At 38.2% G+C, this 27,113-nt stretch overlaps 1 protein-coding gene across 1 annotated transcript in view; it reads right to left on the bottom strand.

Moving 5' to 3' along the window:
- Positions 1 to 27,113, bottom strand: part of LOC150091323 (proto-oncogene tyrosine-protein kinase ROS-like) — a 712,204-nt gene that overhangs the window by 369,512 nt on the left and 315,579 nt on the right. Inside the window, exon 16 of the mRNA XM_090389969.1 lies at positions 16,499 to 16,655. Within this exon, the coding sequence (XP_090246095.1) occupies positions 16,499 to 16,655 (157 nt within the window). The remainder of the gene's footprint in view (positions 1 to 16,498; positions 16,656 to 27,113) is intronic.

Genomic DNA, 27,113 nt, shown 5'->3' with positions numbered 1-27,113 from the left:
CCGAACATTCTGGAATACTCCAGGCGAATTTCGAATTTCTTCGGCAGCTACTGCGATTCTTGCAACCAGCTCCTCAGCATTGTCAACAGGGGTGTCATAAACTAGCAATTTCATATGACCCCAGAAATAAAAATCAAGACATGATAGGTCGGGTGACCGAGCAGTCCAACGCACGGGACCACCACGTCCGATCCACTGTTGACCAAATGTGACATCCAGGTAGTTACGAACATCTCCGCTATAATGGGCAGGGGCTCCATCGTGTTGGAACCACATTGTCTGTTGCGTCGATGCAAAAATCTGTTCATCTCTCAAAAGTTGTGGCAATACTTGCTGCAGAAAGATCAAGTAGATAGGTCCGGTTAGACGACACGGTAACAGGTAAGGTCCGATGAGGTGATCTCCCATAATACTGGCCCATACATTGACCGAAAATCGAATCTGTGCTGCACGACGTCGTATTGCATGCGGGTTCTCGACCGCCCAGATATGGTCGTTATGCGTGTTGAAAATTCCTTCCCTTGTGAAGGAATTTTCACGGTCATATGAAATCGCTAGTTTATGACACCCCTGTTGACAATGCTGAGGAGCTGGTTGCAAGAATCGCAGTAGCTGCCGAAGAAATTCGAAATTCGCCTGGAGTATTCCAGAATGTTCGGATGTCCATGCGTCGGAGATGTGAGGCGTGCATTGTAGCCCGTGGAAGAAACTTCGAACACTTACTTTAATCCATGTACCTTTTGCTTCTTTTCATGTATTATTAAAACGATTTCTCACTTACGGTCTCTTTTCTTTATGGTGCTTCTGTGTACAACACCGCTTCAGGAAAGCATTTCCGACCCCACATTGCTATATGATTTCGAGTTGTCAGGATGTACCCTACCCCTCTTAGAAGTTCTGAAACGTTTAACTGAAACACCCTGTATAGTACTCTAACACTCCTCCCATGTAATCTTTAAATCTATGTGCTGACTTCCTTATATAAAACTCTCACAATATGGACATTTGATATTATACATACAGTTTTTACTTGTATCTTTGAAAGGTACAGGATCTTTCATCCTTAACACAAATGCATGTAGCCCCAACCCAAAATTCAACACACACAGTGTTTGATGGGTTAGTAATATCTCTAAGGTCCATTATTTTGCTAAGCCTTGATAATAAGGCATATATATGCAGCAATGAGTGTGAATCCTTTCCTTCTTTCGGACTCCCCACCCCACCAAACACACTTGTCCTAAATCTTCCTGCAGTACCCAACTTTTGGTTATTCACTGTGATATGTATATAACCTTCTACAGTCTGTCAATGGAGGTTGCAGTGGGACCAAGCCCTGTACAATAGAATCCTAATTGTGTTATTCTTAGTGTTGGCTTGAGCTGTACTATAATGTATGTATTGTCCTTGACTACAGATTTCTTATAAACTTTTGTCTTCCCTTCAGGACCATATCTACAAACCAGAAGTTAAACAAAGTTTGCATCAGTTTCTTGAAATTTTCCAATGGCGGAAATAGCCATGGGTATTGAAATGGCAGCAGGAAAGCTGCTGGAAGTCATTGCTAATGAAGAATGGACTAGAACTTTGTAGTTTGGGGCTAGGCCTGAGTGGCTCCTTCTAATCTCACCATAATTCAGAGGAAGGCATGTAGGGAGTTGAGAGAAGATGACAGCATTATTATTCTACCATCAGACAAAGGAAGGTTAATAATGATCCTCAAAAAAGTGGATCATTGCAATGACTTGGTACTGCTAAATTATAGAGCAACTTATATGGTGACTTGCAGAAATTCCTTGGTGGGATAAGAATAATACATAAACAAAGTCCAGCAGTGTTGGCTGGATGCAGAGAAAATTTCTAAGGACACATAATGGATGCTGCATGCCATGGATTATCAGTTGTGCAAATTTTATGGCCTATCAAAAGTTCACAAGACAGGGATTCCACTTAGATCAATTGTGTCATTAGCCTAGAAATTTTCCTGGGCAGCCCTACTTAGGAATTTGCCAACTACTTAACCAAGTTAATATATCCCACTGTAGGGCAATCCAGTTTTACCATTAAGAGCAGTAAACACTTTGTTGATTTTGTCTGCTCTCAAGTATTTTAGGACTGAGTAATAGTGTCCTTTGATGTGATATCTCTCTTTACATGCATCCCCAATGAACATGGAGTGAGGTATGTGCAAATAGCATCAAAAAGAGATGCCATGTTGAGGGACAGGAGCTAGTCGAGTGTAAGAATATCTGCAGGCGTGTAGTGCTGTGTCTCCCTAGCACCTATATTACATCAGGATGTTACGTATAGCAGGTTCAAGGTGTAGCTATAGGTAACAATATGCTATTGTCACTAATTTAGTCATGAAAGAGTTGCAATCCAGGATTTTTAGGATGTTGTCCTCTTCCCCCATGTGTGCATTGAAATGCTATGTTGACAATACATTTGCATCATAGAGAGGAGAAGGTCCCAATTTTTTTTCGTTCATTTGGTTTACTTTGGAGGTGGAGAGTAACCATTTTCTTAGTTTGTAGTGAAGACAATGTTTATGGGAAGCCATGTGTCAGGGGCAATACATATTATACATTATACACATTGTACACATTATAGCAAAAGCCAACTACAATACACATTACAGCACAAGCCAAAACAGATAAGAATAGCACAATTATGGCCTTACTGGATAGGAATTGGTTAATCAAATGGATATCAGAGATGTGTGCAGCTGCTGGTACAGAGGTTACATAAGGTTGTCAAGGGTATGTCTTCCTGAGCTTATCCAGGATACATTTGATCTTTATGTGGAACCATATACAAGATCAAATGTCCAGATTCTGGAGTGCTGTGTGTATGGAGAAACTCCACTGGGAAGATGCATGTTAAAGCACTAGAGATAGCTGATTACAGGAAATCTATTGTAGCTGAGTAAATTTGGGTAGAAAATCACCAAATTTTTTGAGGAAACAATTATCACTGATTATCTGCATTGATACAAATAATCAGTGATAATTGTACAAGAGCTTACAGATATATTCTTCAGAACATAAACACCATAAACAGAGCTAAGGGACCCCATGTTTGAGACTGTGATCCTTGAAGTGGATGAACAGTTTAAATAACATTGAATATTTTTAAATAACAGCAGGATCACTCCTATGATCCTGTGTTATTTAAGGATGTACCATCACCATAACAAAGGAGGTGGTCATCACTGAAAGCTTCAAAATGTTTTGATATTTAGTTCCATAATTTTATTACTTTTAACTTTATAATTTTATCAGTACAATGTATTGTATTTTATTTTATATTATTTTAAATGCACATTTTTTGGATAGTTTTATTTTGTATTTAGTATTTTATATTTTTATTTAATATTCTATCATTTATTGGGTGGTGCATTTCATTGCAATTATTATTATGACTCCTTAACCGAACTGTGCAAAACATTATCATTACAATTAGGGTTAGGTTAATAACATTTTAACAAAAAAAAAAGCTCATAATCAAGAAATGCATGTTGGGACATGGCCATCAGTTTTCAATTGTGATTACTACAAAACAGTAAGGACTAATAAGAGGTGAACATTATATATCTGGATTGTTAGCAAACTGATCGATCACACTAAGTGCATGGGAAGGTTCTTTCATAACATAACGAAAAGTTGTTTGGTTGTCAATACAAAACACACGAGCTGAACATATAGTGGTTCAGAAGCAAACTGCTGAATGAATTTTCAGATGCATTAAGTTAAATATTATTTAACTGTAACTTAAATATAAGCACATTAGGAGAACTTGTCATTCAATAGCATTACTCAGAGAACAGTTCTGCACTACCCTGAGGGTTGAGATCCAAATCTTAAAATATGTATGGGGTTTTGGACAGCTATAATTTGGACATTCTACCTATATGATAAAGGCTATTATTGTAAATGAATTAAAATCCTGAAGTTTTACTTCACAGATAATTTAGTATTATTGTTAGTAGTAGTAATGGCAAATGGTGTAAGGAAGCAAGTTTATACTGCATCAGACAAAAAAAAAAAAAAAAACACACATAATATCCACCTCGTTTGTCCATCCCTTCTAATAATATGTCTTATTCTTCCTTAAATTTATCCAAGCTATCTACTTCCACAGCCAAGGATACAGAGATGACAGTTAGTTCCAACAGTCAAAAGTGAATTTAGGTTTATGTTTTGTGTGTGTGTGTGTGTGTGTGTGTGTGTGCGTGCGTGCACGCACGCACACACGCACACATTCTATGAGAAAGAGTTAGAATACCATCATCATTATTAAGTTTACTCCATAGATTTAAAGCCTTAAATAATTTAATCAGTCCTAGTTGCAAGTGCCTAGTTACCAAGCACTTAAAATTACAGCACTAGGGGAAAAAAACACTAAGCATTTGCATGGAGAACTCATTCTAGACCTGTATGCAGCACTCAAGTATGGCTTAACTAATGCCTTATACAATGGGATAAAGCATTATTTCCTTTTCCCTGCTAGAAAATTCTTGTATACCACTGACAGATCACAATGACTTGTTCTTTCAGCCTGTCTGCAACGTTCAGAGTACATGTTGAATTGTATAATTACCCTGAGGTCTCTTTTGTTCTCCACCACATTGAGTGTGGTACCACCTAATATATCAATATCACTGCTGCCCATATACAGCACCATGCATTTACCAATATTAAATCTAAAATGCCATTTCTCAGCCCCTCTGCCTAACTTTTCTAGGTCCTGCTGCAGTAGTCTTGATTCCTGTCATTAATCACCCAGCCAACCTTATGTATCATCTGCAAATTTAGATAATAAGCTCTACAGGGATGGGATACACTTAAATAGAAAGGGTGCAAGAATATTTGCTGATGCTATTGATGCAGAGTTAGGTGTGTCGGAAAACTGCTAGCTTGGGGGGGGATACACAGACTAATAGATTAACAGTAGCTGCTGGCAGAGGTGAAAGTGTTTCTTACACTGCTTCTATTGAAATGCAATTGAGCAGCAGCCTGGAAAGCAAGGCAATGGAGATTTCCAAGTCAGCTGGGAGTCATAGTGGAACAAGTAAATATATGGGCTGTGTTAGGGTAACTAAGGGTAGAAACAGGTGCATGTATACTTGCATGTACACCAATGCTAGGAGTATAGTTAATAAATTCGGTGAGCTGGAAGTGCTAGTCAAGACATCAAAGGCAGATACTGTTGGGATATCAGAGAAATGGTGTCACACAGACATAAGCAGTGCAGAATTGGAATTTGGGGAGTACAGTGTGTACAGAAAGGATAGACAGGACAGGAAGGGAGGAGGGGTTATGCTGTTAGTTAAGAAACACATAAAATCTAAGGAAGAGCATCAAATTGATGTTCGTGGACAATGCAATGTTGAGTCTGTTTGGTGTGACATAAGCACTGGAAAAGGAAAAATGACAGTAGGAGTGTGTTATAGGCCTAATAAATCTGATGTGTATAATGAGCAATTGTGCAGAGAAATAGAGTGGGCCAGTAAATCAGAGTGCCTTATAATGGGGGATTTTAATTTCCCAGAGATTGACGGGAATTTGTGGGTTGGTCTGGTCACTCACACACTAGCAAGGCTTTTGTGGATTTATTGGATGATTGTTTTCTACACTAGCATGTTCGGGAGGCAACTAGAGGGAGTAATACTCTTGATCTGATTATCAGTAGTGATTCTTCATGCATTAGGAATCTGCAGATAAAGGAACCACTGGGTGGCAGTGATCACAGTGTGCTGAAGTGGGATTTACTCAAAGAGGTAACTACCATCAGAGGTAAAGGGAAGGGTTTTTGCTTTCGTAAAGGCGACTATGATGGTCTGAGACAGTATTTAAATTCTATACAGTGGGACCAACTGATGATGTTACCAACAGCAAATTCAAAATGGGAAGCATTCAAGGAACTAATCTTGGAAGCTACCAGGCTTTACATACCAACCAAGAAATATTGTTCAAGGTTCAGGCCTAAATGGTTGTCAGATGAACTAATGAGACATATGGCAGAGAAGAAAAATGCATGGGATACATACAAATTAATGGGTGACATGGAAGCCTATGATAGATATAAGTTGGTCTGTAACCAAGTCACAAAGGAGGTTAGGCAGGGCAAAGGCAGACTACGAGAAATCTTTGGCAAAGGATGCAAAGACAAACAGCAAAGAGTTCTTTACCTATGTAAACTCTAGAATGAAGGGGATGAATTAGATTGGTACACTTGATATCGATGGTTCGACTGTTGATGATCCTGCTCAGGTAGCTAACAAACTAAATGAATATTTTGCATCTACATTCACACATGAGGAGTTATTCAGGGAATGGAATGCCAGAGGTGTATTAAACTCTGGCAGTAAGCTACATAATCTTGTAATAATTGAGAGTAAATTGGAGGAGAAATTGTTGAAGATAAACATAAGAAAGGCACCTGGGGTGGATGGAATCTATCCAGTTATATTAAAGGAGGTGGCAAAGGAAGTAAGTAAACCCTTAGCCATAATTATGAGAGCTTCCCTGGACTCAGGAGAGGTATTCATGGACTGGAGATGTGCAAATGTGACCCCAATCCACAAAGGATAATCAAAGGGAGACAGAGGTAAATACAGACCTGTTGGTTTAACTTCTGTTCCAGGGAAATTAATGGAGGCACTGGTTAAAGAAGCATTGCAAGATCATCTAGACAAGACTTCAGTTATAGCTTGGACACAGCATGGTTTTGTTAAGGGGAAGTCTTGTCTGACTAATTTGATTGGATACTATGATGTAGTCACAAAGGAGCTGGATGCAAAGAATAACTTTGGTATCATATATTTGGATCTTAGAAATGCCTTTGATACTGTTGTACATGGAAGACTGCTGTACAAATTGGAGCAGTATAGCATTGGAGGCAAATTGCTGCTATGGATAAAGGGATAGTTGAGTGGGAGAAGACAGAGAGTGGTAATCAATGGGCACTGCTCTTCATGGACTAATGCTTTTAGTGGAGTCCCTCAGGGTTCAGTATTGGATCCATTGTTGTTTTCTGTATTTATAAATGATATTGATGATGGTATATCAGGCTTAATGTCCAAATTTGCAGATGATACGAAGGTTGGCAGGGTTGTTAATGACAGTATGCTGCTGCAACAGGATCGAGAAAAGTTGAGCAGATGGGCTGAGAGGTAGCAAATGAAGTTTAACATTGACAAATGTAAAGTACTACATATGAGAAGGAGTAACCCCAGAATAACGTATAAACTCTGTGATACTACACTGACAGTGGTACAGAATGAAAAGGACCTGGGGGTAATTGTGCAAGCAGATATGAGTTTTCTGAGCAGTGCTGACTTTCTGCAAGAGTAGCTCATGGTGTCTTGTCAATGATATACAGGAATTTTTCTAGCAGGGATAAGGAGGTGATTATCCCCTTGTATAAGACAATGGTCACACCACACCTTGAGTATACTGTATACAGGTCTGGAGGCCTCATTTTAAGAAGGATGTAGAGCTGTTGGAATGAGTACAGAGAAGGGCAACAAGATTAGTGAATGGAACAAAGGGTTGCTCTTATGAAGAAAGGCTTAAGTTTTGCAAATTACAGTGTCTGGAGACTAGGCACCTGCGAGGTGATCTGATTTAGGTCTATAAAGCCTTGAATGGTTTGAGCATGCTCTATGTTGATGGGACTCTTCCTCTGGCTCAGAATAATCACCTAAGAGGGCATAAATTCAAATTGAGGAAAGACGGTTGTAGGACAGATGTGCGGAAGTTTGCCTTTAGCCAGCAGGTGGTTGACTGGTGGAACAAACTTCCATCTGTCGTTGTAGAAGTTTTATAGCTTAAATACTTTTAAGGCAGAACTTGACAAACATTTGGAGTGAGTGGATGGGTGACATAAGGGGTTTTTTGTTTTGTTTTTTCTTTTTTTGGTTGATGCTATATAAGCTTGCTTTCTTGCATCATGCGCCTTTGCTAATGCTAATGCTAATATGCTTATTATTATATTAATTTTCATCAATATTGTTAACAAATAATATAAGCAGTAAGGGGCCGAACACTGAACTCTGCAGGACTCCACTAATAACATTAATCCAAGAAAAGCAGTGCCCATTATAATCACTCCCCTGTGTTCTGTTTCGACCATCTCTTTATCCAGAGCAGTAATGTCCCTAATGCCACACTGCTCCAGTTTGTAAGAAACACATGTGGTTTGATTTAGGTTTTTATGGTGTAAAGGCGACTAAGGCCATGATGTACCAAGTCCACACACATGTGGAAGTGTCCAAATCTTTCCTGAAATCTGAATATATATATGATGTCAAATTAGTTTTTTGCATCCAGCTCCTTTGTTACTGCATCATGGTAGCTAATCAGATTGGTCAGACCTGATCCCCTTAACAAATCCATAGTGCGATTTCTGTATAATTTCATCCTGTTAAGATGATACCCAATACTTCTTTAAAAACTCCATTAATTTTCCTGGAACAGAAGTGAAACATACAGGTCTATAACTCATCATGTCACTTTATGATCCCTTCCCTTCGTAAAAAAGAAACATATTTGCATGCCTACAACTTATAGGAACATCCCCAAAATCCAAGGATACCTCTCATAATTATGATCGTGGGATTGCTTACCAGTTTTGCTGCTTTTTTTAATTTAACTGGATAAATCCCATTAGCCCTAGATGTCTTATTTACTTTTATCTCAGCAATTTCTCTTTCATTTTTGTCTCAGTTATAACAAAATAATTTAGCTCCCAGTTATAACTTGGTGTAGTTCTGGTATTCCCTTCCCTAAAAACTTCATCTTGCATGAATGTAGATGCAAAATATTTATTTAGTTGTCCACAACACAAACAGGATCATCAATAGTTATTTCCTACCCCTTATCCTTGACATTAGTTATATCTTTAAAGTATATGCCACATATACTTTAAAGGTGGAGTGATATTATGACCATTCCCACTTAGTGGTTCCTTTTTATGGATATTCTTAATACACGAAGGGTACAGGGTTGTTTCTGATAATCATACAAAGAGTAATACTTTCTCTTTTTGCATCTCTAGCATGCTGGTGTAGGAAACAGTCATCCAATAAATCCAAAAAATTTTTGTTATTGTGTGAGTGACCAATTCACAAGGTTCAGTTAATATTTGAAAGTTAAAGTCTGCCATTTTAAGCCATTTCTGATCTACTTTCCTAATCTGCCTGCCTGCCTGCCTGTGTAGCTGTTAATTATATTTATCACAGTCATTTGGCCTATAACGTGGTGCATTATGGCCTTAGTAGCCCTTGCACTAATAAATCCAACAAACAACTGTCATGTTAGTTTTTCCACTGCTTTTGTTACACCAAACTGACTCAACAATGCATTAGCCACTCACATCATCTGTGTGTACTGCTTTAGTTCCTATGCACTTCTTAACCAAGGACATTACTCCTATTTCCTCTCCTTATTTGTCCTTCTTGTATGTAAATGTGTGAGAGAAAGATATAACTTGACTTGTTCTTTGTTAGCCCCGCCTGAATATATGTGCAAAAAAAAGTGTGTTTGTGTACATGTAAGTGTAACAGTTGTGTGACTGACTGAGTACAAGTGACATGCTTTCTTCACTGAAAAGGCCCCCCCCCCCAGCTTACTCATGCCATGCTATTCCCTTTTGGTGGCATGGCAGGCAACTGCTGACACTGGTCAGTGTGGGATTATCAATGCACAAATAGCCTGATAGCAATCACAACCCTCCCATGGTGTCTGACCCTATAACTGTATCCCCAATATCCAGGAATTGCCCAAATCCTCTCTGCCCACCTTCCACTCCAAACTTTTTGCCTGGTCAGCTCTACTACCCTAATACTTTCACTGCTCTTAACAGTCCCTTTATGGAGGATGGGTTGACTCTACAGGGGTGCACCCTCTATCCCCCTTAACTTCTGAATTCCTGGTGTAAGCCTTTCTGCCATCCAGCTCTTTTATCTTCACTGATACTCCATCAATTCCACTATCACTGTCATGCACCTTTCCAACAAAAACTTATGATTTTTTTTTTTTTTTTTCAGGGGTCCTCTATGGAAAGTTCAGGGGATGCCAGAGTTTGCCCAGTCAGAGAACTCGAGGCCTACTACTTGGCCTGGTACCTCGTACCTGGTACAGTAACTTGATGTCAGTGGTGTTCCATGGGTCCCTAGGCTAAGAGGCCAAGTGAACAACATAACACTACGCTACCTATATGCAATAAGGATTTTCTCTCTCTCTAAACCTATCACTCACTATCTGTGATTTACAGGGTATTGTATTTAATTCAAGAAAACTGATAGTGTAGTTGTGAGAAATCACTGATGCTGCAGTGGTTTCTCACATGGTTGCAGAGAAGACATATCTAGAGCTATCACTTGACAGTGCCTCACATTATGCAAATAATTTATGCCAGGTTGCGACCACATCACTTCATTCCCGTTTTTTGGCTTGTTCAGTGGGATAGCACAATTTCCAGTACTCAGATTAATCAAGAATACAAAGGAGGATTATAAGTAACCTTACCACAGAAGACTTCGGCTCCGCAAATTGCAGCACTTGGAAACTAAGCAATTTAAGGTTTTAAATTGATTGAGTACATTTGATGATGGTATTCTTATTCTATTTTGGACAACACATACATGCACGCAAGGAGATGTAAACTTAAATTGTAAAAGGACAGCAGCAATATAGATGTGCAAAAATTTGATTTCTGGTGGAGAATAACTGATTGCTGGAAAAGTACATAGTTTGAATAAATTTAAAGAAGAATTAGACATATTATTAGAGTAGATGGACATATGAGGTGGGTGGTGTTTTGTTTCTTTTTTTTTTGCTGATGATGTATAAGCTTCCTTCCTTTTCCTTGCATCATTTGCCACTACTAATAAAAATAATACAAAATGAAAGAAAACCGTTTAGAAAAGAAAAAAAAAACTTTCTTTCAGTTAAGGGTGTTTTAAATATTTAAACTACCTTTACTTAAAATAACTTTTTTTTTTTTTTGAAACTGGCAAAGCTGAAATATTTCAAGGCAGGACATTGAATTTAAAATTTAAATTAGAATTAAAAAGTGGTAATGAATAACTAAAGCATTCCTTCACTCTAAAAAGAAGCATAAGACTGTGTAGGGCTAAATTCATCATGTTGTACCTTTTTTAAGTGTTGAATTCTGTCCTCTGTGTAGCAAGTGAAGTCTTGTGTTTTCTTTAAAACTATTTCTACTTCTGTAAAACACGTATAATGCCCTCCGCACAATATATTTTTAAAATCAATCATGCTATATTTGAAGACTTAAAATTGGTTTGTTTATAATTCAAAATTTCATTAGGAATATGTTGTGTGACTGACAACACTACTAAATTTTTTTTTCTTCAAAATAAGAGCTAAAGATCATATAGCTAAAGATAACAAAGATAATATAGATATAAATGCTGTTCAAGGTTTAGCCCTAAATGGATGGCAGATGAACTCGTGGCAGAGATGAAAAATGAAACTCGTGGCAGAGAAGAAAAATGCATGGGATACATATAAATTATCAAGTAATGCAGAAGACTATGGTAGATATAAGCTTGATTTGTAATCAAGTCACAAAGGGGGTTAGGCAAGCTAAGGCAGATTATGAGAAATCTTTGGCAAAGGAGGCAAATTAAAACAGCAAAACTTATTTTCTTATGTAAACTCTAGAAGGAAGTATATGAATCAGATTGGTCCACTTGACATAGACGGATCAATTGCTGATTAACCTGCTGAGGCAGCTGACAAACTGAATGAGTATTCTGCATCTACATTCACAAATGAGTAATTCTATATGGAAGTGGAGAACAGAAGCTTATTCAACTCTAACAAGGAGCTAAATGATTTTGTAATAACTAAGAGAAAAGTGGAGGAGAAATTGTTGAAATTTAAACATAAGAAAGGCACCTGGTGTGGATGGGATCTATCCAGTTATATTAAAGAAGACAGCAAAGAAAGGAAGCAAACCCTTAGCCACAATTACAAGAGCATCCTTGGAGTAAAAGGAAGATACCACAGACTGGAACTGCAAATGTATCCCCAATTCACATAGGGGGGGATCAAAGTTGTTGTTGTTGTTATTTGGTTTTTAGGAGCATTAGCAACTAAGGCCATATTGCTCCGGTGCGGTGGTCATTCCCTGACCTTTCCGCATCCTCCGTATTTGGTGGTGACGGGCTCGAACCCCGGTCTAATCAAGAAGCGTGTGCTACGCACTGCTGCTCCTTCCCACCTGGCTACAGAGGCGCCGGGGGTCAAAGGGTGACATGAGTAATTACAGACCAGTTAATTTAACTTCTGTTCTGGGGAAAATAATGGAATCGCTGGTTAAAGATGCATTGCAGGATCATCTAGTAGTAGTAGTAGTAGTAGTGGTGGCACATGATGCAAGAAAGCAAGTGTAGGAGCTTATGCAGCATCAGCCAAAAAAAAAAAAAAAAAAAAAAAAAAAAAATCACACCATTCCCTCCAAATGCCTGTCCAGTTCCTCCTTAAATTTATTTAACCTATCAACTTCTACAACGACAGATGGAAGTTTGTTCCAGCAATTAACCACCCGCTGGCTAAAGGCAAATTTCCACACATCTATTCTACATCTGTCCTTTCTTAATTTGAACTTATGACCCCGTAGGTTGGTAATCTGAACAAGTGGAAGGATCCCATCAGAATTCAGCGTGCTCAACCCATTCAAGGCCTTATAGACCTCAATCAGATCACCGCACAGGTGCCTAGTCTCCAGCCACTGCAATTTGCAGAACTTAAGCCTCTCTTGGTAAGAGAATCCCTTCATTCCCCTCACCAATCGTGTTGCTCTTCTCTGTACATGCTCAAGCAAATCTACATCCTTCCTAAAATGAGGCCTCCAGACCTGTACGCAGTACTCCAGGCGTGGCCTGACCTGCCTTATACAGAGGGACAATCACCTCCTTTTCCCTGCTAGCAAAATTCCTATATATCATTGACAAAACCCCATGACCCGCCCTAGCAGCCTGTCTGCACTGCTCAGAAAACTTCATATCTGACTGCACAATTACTCCCAGGTCTTTTTCATTTTCTACCACCTTAAGTGTAGTACCACACAGTTGGTACGTTTCTCTGGGGTTACTTCTACCCATATGCAGTACTTTGCATTTGTCAAGGTTGAACTTCGGTTGCCACTTCTTAGCCCATCTGCCCAAATTATCTAGATCCTGTTGCAGTAGCACACTGCCATTACTGTCATTAACAACCCTGCCAACCTTTGTGTCATCTGCAAACTTCGACATTAAGCCTGATATACCTTCATCAATATCATTGATAAATACAGAAAACAACAGTGGACCCAACACCGAACCCTGTGGGACTCCACTAATAACATTAGTCCACGAAGAGCAGCACCCATTGATTACCACCCTCTGTCTTCTCCCACGAAACCATCCTTTTATCCATTGTAGCAACTTACCCTTAATACCATTCTGCTCCAATTTGTACAGTAGTCTTCCATGCGCAACAGTGTCAAAAGCTTTCCTGAAATCCAAGTATATGATATCAAAATTATTTTTTGCATCCAGTTCCTTTGTGACCACATCATAATAACCAATCAAATTTGTCAGACAAGACTTTCCCTTAACAAACCCATGCTGTGTTTGAATTATTGCTGCAGTCTTGTCTAGATGATCCTGCAATGCATCTTTAACCAGCGACTCCATTATTTTACCCGGAACAGAAGTTAAACTAACTGGTCTGTAATTACTCGTGTCACCCTTCGATCCACCTTTGTGAATTGGGGACACATTTGCACATCTCCAGTCCGTGGGAACCTCCCCTGAGTCCAAGGATGCTCTCATAATTATGGCTAAGGGTTTGCTTAGTTGCTTTGCCGCCTCCTTTAAAATAACTGGATAGATCCCATCCACCCCAGGTGCCTTTCTTATGTTTAACTTCAACAATTTCTCCTCCACTTTGCTCTCAGTTATTACAAAATCATTAAGCACACTGCTACAATTTGATAACCTTCTTCCATTTTCAAATTGTAATAATTCCTCACGTGTGAATGTAGATGCAAAATACTCATTCAGTTTGTTTGCTATCTGAGCAGGATCATCAACAGTCGAACCATCGATGTCAAGTGGACCAATCATATTCATCCCCTTCCTTTTAGAGTTTATATAAGTAAAGAAATCCTTGCTGTTTTTCTTAGCATCTTTTGCCAAAGATTTCTCGTAATCCGCCTTCGCCTGCCGAACCTCCTTTGTGACCTGATTACAGACTAGCTTATATCTGCCACAGGCTTCTGCGTCACCTGATAATTTATATGCATTCCATGCATTTTTCTTCTCTGTCACGAGTCTCATTAGTTCATTTGATAACCATTTAGGCCTAAACCTTGAACGATATTTCTTAATCGGTATATAAAGTCTAGTAGCTTCCACGATTAATTCTTTGAATGCTTCCCACTTAGAATTTACTGTTTGTTACATCGTCAGTTGATCCCACTGTACAGAATTTAAAAACTGTCTGAGACCACTGTACTCCCCTTCACGGAAGCAAAAACCCTTTCCTTTACTCCTGACGGTAGTTACCTCTTTGAGTAAATCCCACTTCAGCACACTGTGATCACTGCCACCTAGTGGTTCCTTTATCTGCAAATTCTTAATACACGAATGATCACTGCTGATAACCAGATCAAGAGTGTTACTTTCTCTGGTTGCCTCTCGAACATGCTGCTGCAGAAAACAATCATCCAATAAATCCACAAAAGTCTGACTAGTGTGTGAGTGACCAACCCACAAGTTCCAGTCAATATCTGGGAAGTTAAAATCCCCCATTATAAGACATTCTGATTTACTGGCCCACTCTATTTCTCTGTACAATTATTCATTGTACTCATTCAAGTCATTAGTCCTATAACGCACTCCTATCTAGACAAGATTGCAGTAATAATTCAGATACACCATGGATTTGTTAAGGGAAATTCTTGTCTAACAAATTTGATTGGATACTATGATGTGGTTACAAAGGAACTGGTTTATTTATTTATTTATTTTTTTTTAGGAGCATTAGCAACTAAGGCTATATTGCTCCGGGGATATGCGGTGGTCATTTGCTGACCTTTCCACATCCTCCGTATTTGGTGGTGACGGGCTCGAACCCCTGTCTAATCAAGAAGCGTGTGCTACGCACTGCTGCTCCTTCCCACCTGGCTACGGAGGCGCCCAAAGGAACTAGATGCAAAAAATTATTTTGATATACTTGGATTTCAGGAAAGCTTTTGATACCGTTGCACATGGAAGAACACTACTGTACAAATTGGAGCAGAATGGTATTAAGGGTAAGTTGCTACAATGGATAAAAGGATGGTTGAGTGGGAAAAGACAGAGGGTGGTAATCAATGGGCGCTGCTCTTCGTGGACTATTGTTATTAGTGGTGTCCCACAGGGTTCAGTGTTGGCCCAGTTTTCTTTTGTATATTTATCAACAATACTGATGAAGGTATATCAGCCTTAATGTTGACATTTGCAAATAATACAAAGGTTGACAGGGTTGTTAATGACAGTAATTTATTAAAAGTTGGGCAGATGGGCTGAGAAGTGGCAAATGAAGTTTAACATTGACAAATGCAAAGTACTGTATATGGGTTGAAGTAAACCAAGGTAAACATACCAACTGTGTGGTACTGCACTTAGGGTGGTGGAAAATGAAAAAGACCTGGGAGTATCTGTGCAGTTAGATATGAAGTTTTCTAACCAGTGCAGACAGGCTGCCACAGCAGGTCATGGGATATTGTCAATGATATACAAGAACTTTGCTAGCATGGATGAGGAGGTGATTATCCCATTGTGTAAGGCAATGGTCAAGCCACATCTTGAGTACTGTGTACAGGTCTAGATGCCTCATTTTAGGAAGGATGTAGAGTTGCTTGAGCAAGTACAGAGAAGGGCAACAAGATTGGTGAGGGTAACAAAGGGTCTTCTTATCAGGAAAGGCATAAGTTCTGCAAATTGCAGCATCTGGAGACTAGGCACTTGCGAGGTAATCTGATTGAGATGCATAAGGCCTTGAATGGGTTGAATAGGCACAATTCTGATGGGATTTTTTTTTTTTTTTGCTTAGCTTACGAATGTAAGTGGGCATAAATTCAAATTAAGGAAAGACAGTTGTAGAGTATATGTGCAGAAATTTGCCTGTAGCCAGCGTGTAGTTGATTGTTGGAACAAACTTCCATCTGTCATTGTGGAAGTTGATAGCTTAAATAAATTCAAGGAGGAACTGGAAAAACGTTTAGAGGGAATGGATGTGTGAAATGGGTTTTTTTTTTTTTTTGGTTGATGCTACATAAGCTTGCTTTGTTGCATCAAATGCCTCTACTTCTACTACTAGTCTGTAGAGGAAAGTTCTTAGGCTTTTACACATATAAATATATAAAAGATAGGATTAGTATTTAGTTAAATGTTCACTGAAATTTCCTGGTTTGAATTATAATAATTTTAACTTACATATTATTTTCTGATAGAGATCCAGCAACCTTCACAGATACCTTAATATCAGCAGAATTCAGAGACACAAGTGATGCTTCATACAAAACTGAACCTTCATAGCTTCTTACCATCCAAAATACTGACTGTCTGTCAAAGTTCAATGTTAATCCCATGACTGTAGAAATAGAAGCACTGTTTAAAGCAACTCATGACTAAAATATATTTTATAAATTATTCTTAATAAAAATGTATTTTAAAAAAGCAATTTACTTAATTCAATGCTGCTTTCTTTTGAGGATATATGCAGAATATGAAGCAAGTTATTCAATGCATTTAGGTAAATTTTGAGGGTAATAAACTGATTTTTATGTTTTAGAAAGTTAGATTCTTTTTAGCTTGTTTTCCAAGATCTTCACCATATACCCCTGATCTCCAAGAAGTACATCCTTGCCTTTCACAATATGCAAACAGAATGAGGAAAAATTCTAATACAACTTGTGTAGTGTGTAACCCTATGACATTCACACTACACAAGCTGAAAAACAGGCATATATTATTTCAACAAAAAGGTAAATGACTCAGTATATGTATGATGTGAGTCAAGTGCTTTCACCTAATGAGAAAATTATTAAAAGTAATAAGTAATTCACATACAAATATAGACAAAAAATACAATACCAATTATAAACAGAATAACTGCCAGGGGCTAGCACCATTCAGTATATCTTAACCATAACTGGAAGCGCTACACTGCTTGACAAAATTAACAGAACAAAAGTTTTTCATGAATATTTTATTGTGAACAATGTCACCGATGGTGAATATTTGATATAATAGGTATCCTGGCATACAAATATCGTGTATCCAATGGAAATAGAGCTATCTCTTTACAGAGCCTCGCATTATACAAATAATTCATGCCTATAAAAACACAGGTTGTGACCATATCACTTCATTCCCGTTTTTTGGCTTGCTCAGTGGGATAGGAAAATTTCCAGTACTCAGGGTGGCAAGTCATCGTCATTTAGATGATTCTTTGAGATGGATGGCTGTTGGATGACTTGAAGCAGGGTAGTCATAGGCAGAGGTGGTACGTTGGCTTAACGTCATCTTGGAACTATGGAAGTTTCAGGAGACAAGAACCATTACAAGAAGAGCTGGACAAAGTTGCCAGAGGGCTATGTCAACCAGAACAGAGCACTATCTGGCTCTAACAGCAAGATGGAACCCTATGATGTCCTGTGATCAACTGTCCCTCGAGGTTGCTGTAGCCATAGGAGAAAACATTTCCAACAGGACTGTTAAGAAGGCTCAATTCCAGTGAACTCTATCCAAGGAAGCCTGTGGTTTGTAAGCCATTAACCCCAAACCACTGCAGAATTCATCGAAAGTGGTGCCACAAACATGTGACTTGGAGCCCTGACAAATGGGGTACAGATCTGTTCTCCGATGAGTCCCATTTTAGCCTACAAACAGATTCAGGATGTTAAGACAATCTGAAGACAATGAGGAATGCAATACTATCCTTCCAACATCGGAGAAAGAGACACATGGTGGAGGCAATGTTCTTGTGTGGGGCAGAATAATGATCAATGGCTGCACTCCTCGTGATGTTTTTTTTTACAGATACCATAACTGTGCGGAGGTACTGAGAACAGATCCTCGATCCCTACATGTGACTTTTTAGGAATGCGGTTGGCCCAGATCTTCTTTGCATGCATGAGAATGCTACTGTGCATAGAGCTTAAGTGGTGGAGGAATATCTCGAAATTGAAGAAATCCAACGACTGCCGTTGCCAGCATAATCACCAGACTTAAATCCAATTGAACGTGTGTGGGAATACCCTGGGATGTTGCATTGTATGCCAACAGACAACTCCTTGGTCAAGTTATTGGTGAACTAAGGTCTACGCTGGTGGAAGAATGGGATTTGTTGCCATGCCGGTATTACAGACACCCTTATATTGAGCATGTGATCATATGGTGGGGATCATATGACGTAGTGATGTCATGTGATCATATTTTTGAGCATCTTGTATAGACTTCTGTAACATGACTTTTTTGGTAATTCTTATACAACCCCTATAAATGTTCCTTACCTGTCTGAAGTTTCTCATTATCTCCTCATTTCATTATTATTCTGTGGTATGTAAGGAAGCCAGTAGTTTATATCCCATTAACCCCAAACCACTGCAGAGTACTGACAGAGTAATGGTATTCTACCATACCAAATTTTTCCCCACTTCATCACAAGCTGAATGAGTTACACCATGTTTTTTGTTAATTTTGTTCAGCAGTGTAGTTATGGTTTAGATATCTTGGCCTAGCTACAACAAGATGAATTGCTGTTGCAAGGCCAAGAGGTAGGATATATATGGTATGCCACACAGATTTCTCTGTGACATACCATTCATAAGAATTCAACAGAATTCTCCAGGAACAATCTTCAGTACACCAAGACTAACTTTTGTTTGGTCCTTAGGTGGATTGATTTCATAAACAGGTGCCCTTTATGAATTTTCTGTAAAACTACAGAACTTTACGTTTACTCAGTGGGTTCCTTTAAACTGTGTTCAAAATTTATGCTCAGCAGCAGTAATAGTACTAATAGCAATAGTATTAGCGACATAGTGCAAGGAAGCCACAGGCTTTTTCTGCACTGGCAAAAAAAAAAAAAAAAAATCCCATCCAAGTAGATAAGAAAACACAAATTATATGCTTCCCTCCTCACACAGGTAAGTATGAGGAAGGGGGTTGCCAAGCTCTGTGGCCCACATGATTGAAGCATTTCCTCATACGGTCGTCCTGCTGCCAATCTCACCAAAACTCATCTTTGGACCCTTTCAAGAACCTTGAAGTCTTTTTTTCAGATGAGGTCTACATACTTGAACACAGTATTATATTTGTATACAGTGGAATTATGACCTCTCTAACTCTACAGAATAGGGTTTGCTAAATCATCAAGAGGGTATCATGGGCATTTCTGGCTGCCTGTTTACACTGATTAGAAAACTTCATATCTGCTTGTATTGTAACTCCCATATCCCTTTCCTCCTCTACTGTTTTAAATTTATTCCCATCAAATGTATAATTTATTTGTGGGTTGCTATTCCCCAAGTGTAAGACTTTGCATTTAGCAGCATTAAACATAGCTGCAACTTCTCTGACCATCTTTGAAGTCTATTCAAGTCATCCTGAAGGAGTGCTGCTTGGGTACTGATCATTAACAATTCTGGCTTCCTTGCATCATATTGCTAATTTTTTTTTTTTTTTTTTTTTTTTTTTTTGATTTGGTAGTTGTTGGCGCATCGGCTTCTGTGGCCATATTGCACCTCCAAAGGTTTTTGCAGTACAGTGATCCAAGCCCGAGGCGGGAATCGAACCCGCGACCTTTGATATTGCTAATAATAATAATAATAATATAAGCACGTTCTGCAAGAGTTGCAGTCATTCCTTGCTTGTGTCAGGATAGCGAGCTGCATGCAGGTTGATGCCACGAAGAAAGAGTGCTATCGTTGCTTTACGTGAGGAAGGATGTTCTTCCCGTCATATTACTTATAGAGTGTGTTGTAATCAGTCGTCAGGCAAGTGGATTTCTTTCCAACCTCAGGAATACTGGTTCTGCTGATAGGAAAAAAGGAACAACCGGACACAAACAAGTCTCTATTCCAAAACAGGACTGCGTTTTGAAGCACTTGTATACCTGAAAGTAACAGCTGATGCAATATTACATCATCACCTACGTGTGTCAATCTTATCTGATGCAATCTGCAAGAAATATTCCCATATACTTATGTTATTCGGACAACAATTACAATTTTAAGGGGTGATGCACTTTCTTTGAACACCAGTGTGTGTGTGTATATGTGTGTGTATACACACACACTGAATAGAATAACAAGAGAGTGGAAATAAGAAGTCAGAAAATTGAGGAAGTAATCTAGTGCAGTCAAAGGCAGCAAATGCTAAACATATGCAGAGCAGAGACAATAAATCAAAGAAAAAAAAAAAAAAGATAAAAAGAGGGAGATGGAAAATGATGGAGGGGGAATAGAAGGTAACATAAAATATATGTATAAGGATATAAATAATTTAAAAAATTGACAAAGTGAGGCTGTATTATTTACGTGACGAAATTTTTGAAATCGTCTGCTTATATTACGCTTTATGACCTTATTTCACATTTTTTACTCTAGGCTTGTACATTATGTATAATAGTTTATGATTACATTTGTATGATGACTTTATGTGATGTATGCATCCCCCCCCCCTTGTTTACAGTTGTTTCTAGTTTTGAAAACTTTTTATCAGGAGGTGACGCTGTCATAGAACTTTATATTTGTATCTCATTGGAATTCATTATTTAGTTTTGGTTTTGTTTTATCCTGTGTACAGTTGTGTAGCCACCTTTTCCTTGGGTATCTCTACAATGCAAGTTATTTTTTCCATTCTTTTACATGTTTTTTACTCTTAGAAATTTCTAGGCTCTGATTTAAAACTTATTTCCAGGTGCCAATACTGTTTAGTTTAATATATCTAAATTTTCAGTTTTTCTGCAAGTTGTTGCTTGAAATCCTTTTAATAATTGTAAAAAAAAAAATTATTTTCATTTTCATTTATTTTAGTTACAAATTTTTATTCTCATTTTTATTTATATTTATGCTTTTTACCCTTTGCCTTGTGGTTTACATCAGAAATGAAGACACATGTTGCTATTTTGCTTGCAATCCTGGCTGTTGATACCTGATAAGAGTGGTTTTGTAAGTTGTGTGGCAACATTCTTATTTTGTCAATTTTGTAATTATTTAATTGATTTCATAATTATTTATCTCTTATTATACATATTTTTTTCTGTTACCTTCTATCCTCCCTCTATCACTTTCTGTGTGTGTGTGTATGAGGCGCTACCCAAAAGTTCCTGAAATTTGAATGTTGCACGAGAACCATGTCTAGTATGGACTTGTGGCACTAGGTAACACTGCATGCATCCTTTGTGAATCAGTGTGCCACATGGCATCAGGCTGGATAGAGTCATTGAATAATTATGTGCAGTTCTTTGGCGGCGTGTTTCACATAGTTTGCGATGGCTGATGTGAGAGAGCAACGTGCTTGCATCAAGTTTTGTTTCCTTCTTATCGAAAGAGAAACCCATAAGAAGTTGAAACACGCTTTAGATGACAATGCTTTAGGCCAGATGTAGACCTACCACTGGTTTAACAGTTTTAAAAACGGTCGAATGTCGGTTGATGACGACGATCACTCTGGGCATCCATCATTCAGCACCACTCCAGAAAATGTCACAGACATTCAGGTGGCGATCCTTGAAGACCGTAGGCAGACCATCCATGCAATTTGTGGCATTGTAGGACTATCATATGGCATGTGTCAGATGAGTTGAACATGAGAAGGATTGTGGCTAAGTTCATGCCATGGTTACTACTGAGTGAAGACCAAAAGCAGCATCGAATGGAAGTTAGCAGATATCTTCAAGGACGGGCCAAGAGTGATCAAAACTTCCTTTCTATGGTCGTCACTGGTGACGAGAGTTGGCTATATGGGTATGACCCAGAAACCAAGCAACAAGAGCCCATCTTTACCCTGGACCGAAAAAAACCCGGCAAGTGAGGAGTAATGTCAAGTTCATTCTGATCAGTTTTTTGGACATTTATGGGATTATTCATAAGGAATTCATTCCTTCTGTCCAGACCATCAACGAAAAATTCTACTGCAACGTCCTGAGGTGGTTAAGAGACGCCGTCAGGAGGAAATGTCCAGAGAAGTGGTGCACAAAGAACTGGATCCTTGACAACAAGCCGGCCTACACATCTCTCACTGTGGTGCAGTTTTTGGCATCCAGTAACATGACAATCATCCCCCACTCCCCCCTTATTTCCAGACATAGCCCACTGCAACTTCTTCCTCTTTCCAAGAATGAAAATCAAGCTGAAGGTCAAAGATTTGACAAAGTATATCCAAACTGAATCGCAACATAGAAGATATCCAAACCGAAAGTCGGAGAGTTCCTCGACCAACAGTAACACCAGACATAACAACAACAGCCCTGTGTACTTGGTAGCAATACCCATCACGAGGTGGAACCTCCAATCGGGGAGAAATAATATAGGAGCAATAATAATAATAATAATAATATGTGCCAAATGAGACACATTAACAAACAATTACCATAGAAAGTGCCCCATATAAAAAGGCTGAAAATACCAAAATTGTCCCATATAGGGAGGTTGAAAACACCTGTTGAAGTGTCCACATATAATTTGTAATATTTCTGGCCAGGACCCAAGTCTGAGTATCATAACAAGATGTGACCCTTTTAGATGTTCATTAAGGGAGGTTTCACCATATATAAATATATATATATATATATACAGTAGAACCAGTAAGAAATTCCCACATAAGAAGTTTTCCCCTGAACTAGGTTTGGTTTCTTAAGTTCCAATTTCAACTCTATACATTGTAATGTATTATTTTCCCGCATAAGAAGTTTCCCGGGTAAACATTTTTACCCCATAAAAAGTTTGTGATAAAGAATACCACAGTGTATTATTGTAACGATGTTTTCCCATTTAATATGTTTTTTAAATATAGAAATTATTTATTTTTAATATTAAACAATATAAACATTTGGTAATCGAACAAATTAGTTCCAAGCATCATTTTAGTTCGTAGTAAACCACCGAAGTAGATGAATTGGCATATTTTTTGATATACATGTATCTCACGTTGTGAATGCTTTCACAACGTGAGATACATGACTGACGGAATTTACTGTTGGTAACTGACGATGTTACCAACAGTAAATTCTAAGCGGGAAGCATTCAAGGAATTAATCGTGGATGCTACTAAAAGTTTCATACCTATTAAGAAATATTGTTCAAGGTTTCGGCCTAAATAGTTGTCAAATGAACTAATGAGACTCGTAACAGAGAAGAAAAATGCATGGGATGCATATAAATTATCAAGTGACTCAGAAGCCTATGGCAGATATAAGTTAATCTGTAATCAGGTCACAAAGGAGGTTCGGCAGGCGAAGGCAGATTATGAGAAATCCTTGGCAAAAGATGCTAAGAAAAACAGCAAGGATTTCTTTACTTTTTTAAACTCTAAAAGGAAGGGGATGAATCTGATTGGTCCACTTGACATCGATGGTTCGATTGTTGATGATCCTGCTCAGATAGCAAACAAACTGAATGAGTATTTTGCATCTACATTCACACATGAGGAATTATTAAGGTTTGAAAATGGCAAAAAGGTTATCAAATTGTAGCAGGATACTTAATGATTTTGTAATAATTGAAAGCAAAGTGGAAGAGAAACTGTTGAAGTTAAACGTAAGAAAAGCACCTGAGGTGGATGGGATCTATCCAGTTATATTAAAGGAGGCGGCAAAGCAACTAAGCAAACCCTTAGCCATAATTATGAGAGCATCCTTGGACTCGGGAGGTTCCCACGGACTGGAGATGTGCAAATGTATCCCCAATTCACAAAGGAGGATCGAAGGGTGACACGAGTAATTACAGACCAGTTAGTTTAACTTCTGTTCCGGGTAAAATAATGGAGTCGCTGGTTAAAGATGCATTGCAGGATCATCTAGACAAGACTGCAGCAATAATTCAGACACAGCATGGGTTTGTTAAGGGAAAGTCTTGTCTGACAAATCTGATAGGATATTATGATGTGGTTACAAAGGAACTGGATGCAAAAAATAATTTTGATATCATATATTTGGATTTCAGGAAAGCTTTTGACATTGTTGCGCATGGAAGACTATTGTACAAATTGGAGCAGAATGGTATTAAGGGTAAGTTGCTACAATGGATAAAAGGATGGTTAAGTGGGAGAAGACAGAGGGTGGTAATCAATGGGTGCTGCTCTTCTTGGACTAATGTTATTAGTGGAGTCCCACAGGGTTCGGTGTTGGGTCCACTGTTGTTTTGTATATTTATCAATGATATTGATGAAGGTATATCAGGCTTAGTGTCGAAGTTTGCAGATGATACAAAGGTTGGCAGGGTTGTTAATGACAGTAATGGCAGTGTGCTACTGCAACAGGATCTAGATAATTTGGGCAGATGGGCTAAGAAGTGGCAACTGAAGTTTAACCTTGACAAATGCAAAGTACTGCACATGGGTAGAAGTAACCCCAGAGAAACGTACCAACTGCGTGGTACTACACTGAAGGTGGTAGAAAATGAAAAAGACCTGGGAGTAATTGTGCAGTCAGATATGAAGTTTTCTGAGCAATGCAGACAGGCTGCCAGGGCAGGTCATGGGGTTTTGTCAATGATATATAGGAATTTTGCTAGCAGGGAAAAGGAGGTGATTATCCCTCTGTGTAAGGCAATGGTCAGGCCACGCCTTGAGTACTGCGTACAGGTCTGGAGGCCTCATTTTAGGAAGGATGTAGATTTACTTGAGCGTGTACAGAGAAGGGCAACAAGATTGGTGAGGGGAATGAAGGGATCCTCTTATCAAGAGAGGCTGAAGTTCTGCAAATTGCAGTGGCTGGAGACTAGGCACCTGCGCGGTGATCTGATTGAGGTGTATAAGGCCTTGAATGGGTTCAGCACGCTGAATTCTGATGGGATCTTTCCACTTGTTCAGATTACGAACCTAAGGGGGCATAAATTCAAATTAAGAAAGGACAGATGTAGAATAGATGTGCGGAAATTTGCCTTTAGCCAGCGGGTGGTTAATTGCTGGAACAAACTTCCATCTGTCGTTGTGGAAGTTGATAGGTTGAATAAATTTAAGGAGGAACTGGACAGGATTTGGAGGGAATGGTGTGATTTTTTTTTTTTTTTTTGGCTGATGCTGCATAAGCTCATACATTTGCTTTCTTGCATCACATGCCACTACTACTACTACAGTGAGTTGCTCTGATATTGCACTACCTCCAATAAGCAACACTTCCCCAATGGATTCTCGGCAGAAGCCACCACCTATGAGAATTCTGCGTGCCAAAAAAATTTGTATTCATGCCATTTTGGTCATGTGTGCCATGGGTTTGCCACCCTTGTTTAAGGTATGTTGAAACTCCAAAGGAGCTCATTCTTCCAACTTGGTAATGAGTTTAATGAACAGAATGTTAAGCAATTAGAAATCCTCAGTTTAAAAATGTTTCCCATAGGTAGAGTAAAATATTTATAAATTCCGAAATAGTACTTAAAAATCATCTTTAACTTATGTATGAGTATCTTTTCATTTCATTTGTGTAGTTAATATTTCATACCCTTTGGTCATTTTCCCTTCTAAGAAGTTTTCTCACGTAAGAAGTTCTAAACCTCCAGTCCCTTGGAAAAGTTATCCGAGTTCTACTATATATATATATATATATATATATCCCCCCCCCCATTTTGGTTTGTTTGTTAACAAAAAAAAAAGGCTGTGAAATTTTCAAACTAGAAACTTAGAAACTAGATTGTTGGCACTCTGTTGCTGCTGACCCAGTTAAAAACAATGTATGCAAGGCATTACATTCCAGGCATTAGATTTTCATTACTGAAATTAACTTAATTTTTTATTTTATGTGTTTATTAGAAGTAAAAAGTGAATACTTATCTTGTTACCAGATAATAATTAATTGATTAACTAAAAATATATAAAAATAATTGTTTTCACATCACTGCACACATCTCACAACATAATATTCACTCCATATTTTATAGTACTTTGCAATTAAAGCACATAATATGGAATTGAGCTTTGTGATTTAATAAATTAAACAATCACAGTATGCTGTCAATACTCCCATAATGCAGTTTAGTTATTTCTTCTGGATTTTAATAACAATTTAAATAACATGTATTTAACATTTCTGCTATGATTAATATAAGCAAACAGTAATAATTCATGATTTATGTATTTAATAAACTGATAACAAAAACAACTTTCTCAAACTGCAATGGATACTATTGGATACTATAATGTGGTCACAAAGGAACTGGATGCAAAAAATAATTTTGATATCATATACTTGGATTTCAGGAAAGCTTTTTATACTGTTGCACATGGAAGACTCCTATAAAAATTATAGGACATTGCACAGGGAAAACTCCTATATGGAATTAAGGGCAAGTTGCTACAATGGATAAAGGGATGGTTGAGTGGTAATAAATGGACACTGCTTTACGTAGACTGATGTTATTAGTAGAGTCCCCCAGGGTTCGGTGCTGGGCCCATTGTTGTTTTGTTAATGATACCGATTTATTAATGATACCGATGAAGGTATATCAGGCGTAATGTCCAAGTATGCAGATAATACAAAGAAGTGGAGGAAAGTGATGCAAGAAAGCATATTTGTCTGAGTTTTATAAATTTTGGAATGGTCTGACAAATTTTTCTAAAAGAACTTAAATATAAAATTTCATTTAAATCTGTCTAGTGCTTTAGCTACAATATATGATATAAGGTAAGCCTATGTGATATGTACACAAAAAAAAAATAATAATAATAAAAGTTAAATAAAAAAAAATAATTGCTGGATTTCTATTTGTTTGATTTCCAGCAATCTTAGATGGGAACCGAGCCTTCTCTCCAAATGACTACATCATAAAAGAGGATTTTCTCCACTGATGTTTTAATTCTGAACATTTAGAGTAACCATAAAATGTCT

The sequence above is a fragment of the Mastigoproctus giganteus genome, chromosome 1, assembly GCF_048544385.1.
Source record: "Mastigoproctus giganteus isolate SK-2022 chromosome 1, ASM4854438v1, whole genome shotgun sequence".
In the NCBI taxonomy this organism is placed as follows: Eukaryota; Metazoa; Arthropoda; class Arachnida; order Uropygi; family Thelyphonidae; genus Mastigoproctus; species Mastigoproctus giganteus.
The sequence above is the reverse complement of the archived record's forward strand: the minus strand, read 5'-3'. Positions and strand labels throughout refer to the sequence as shown.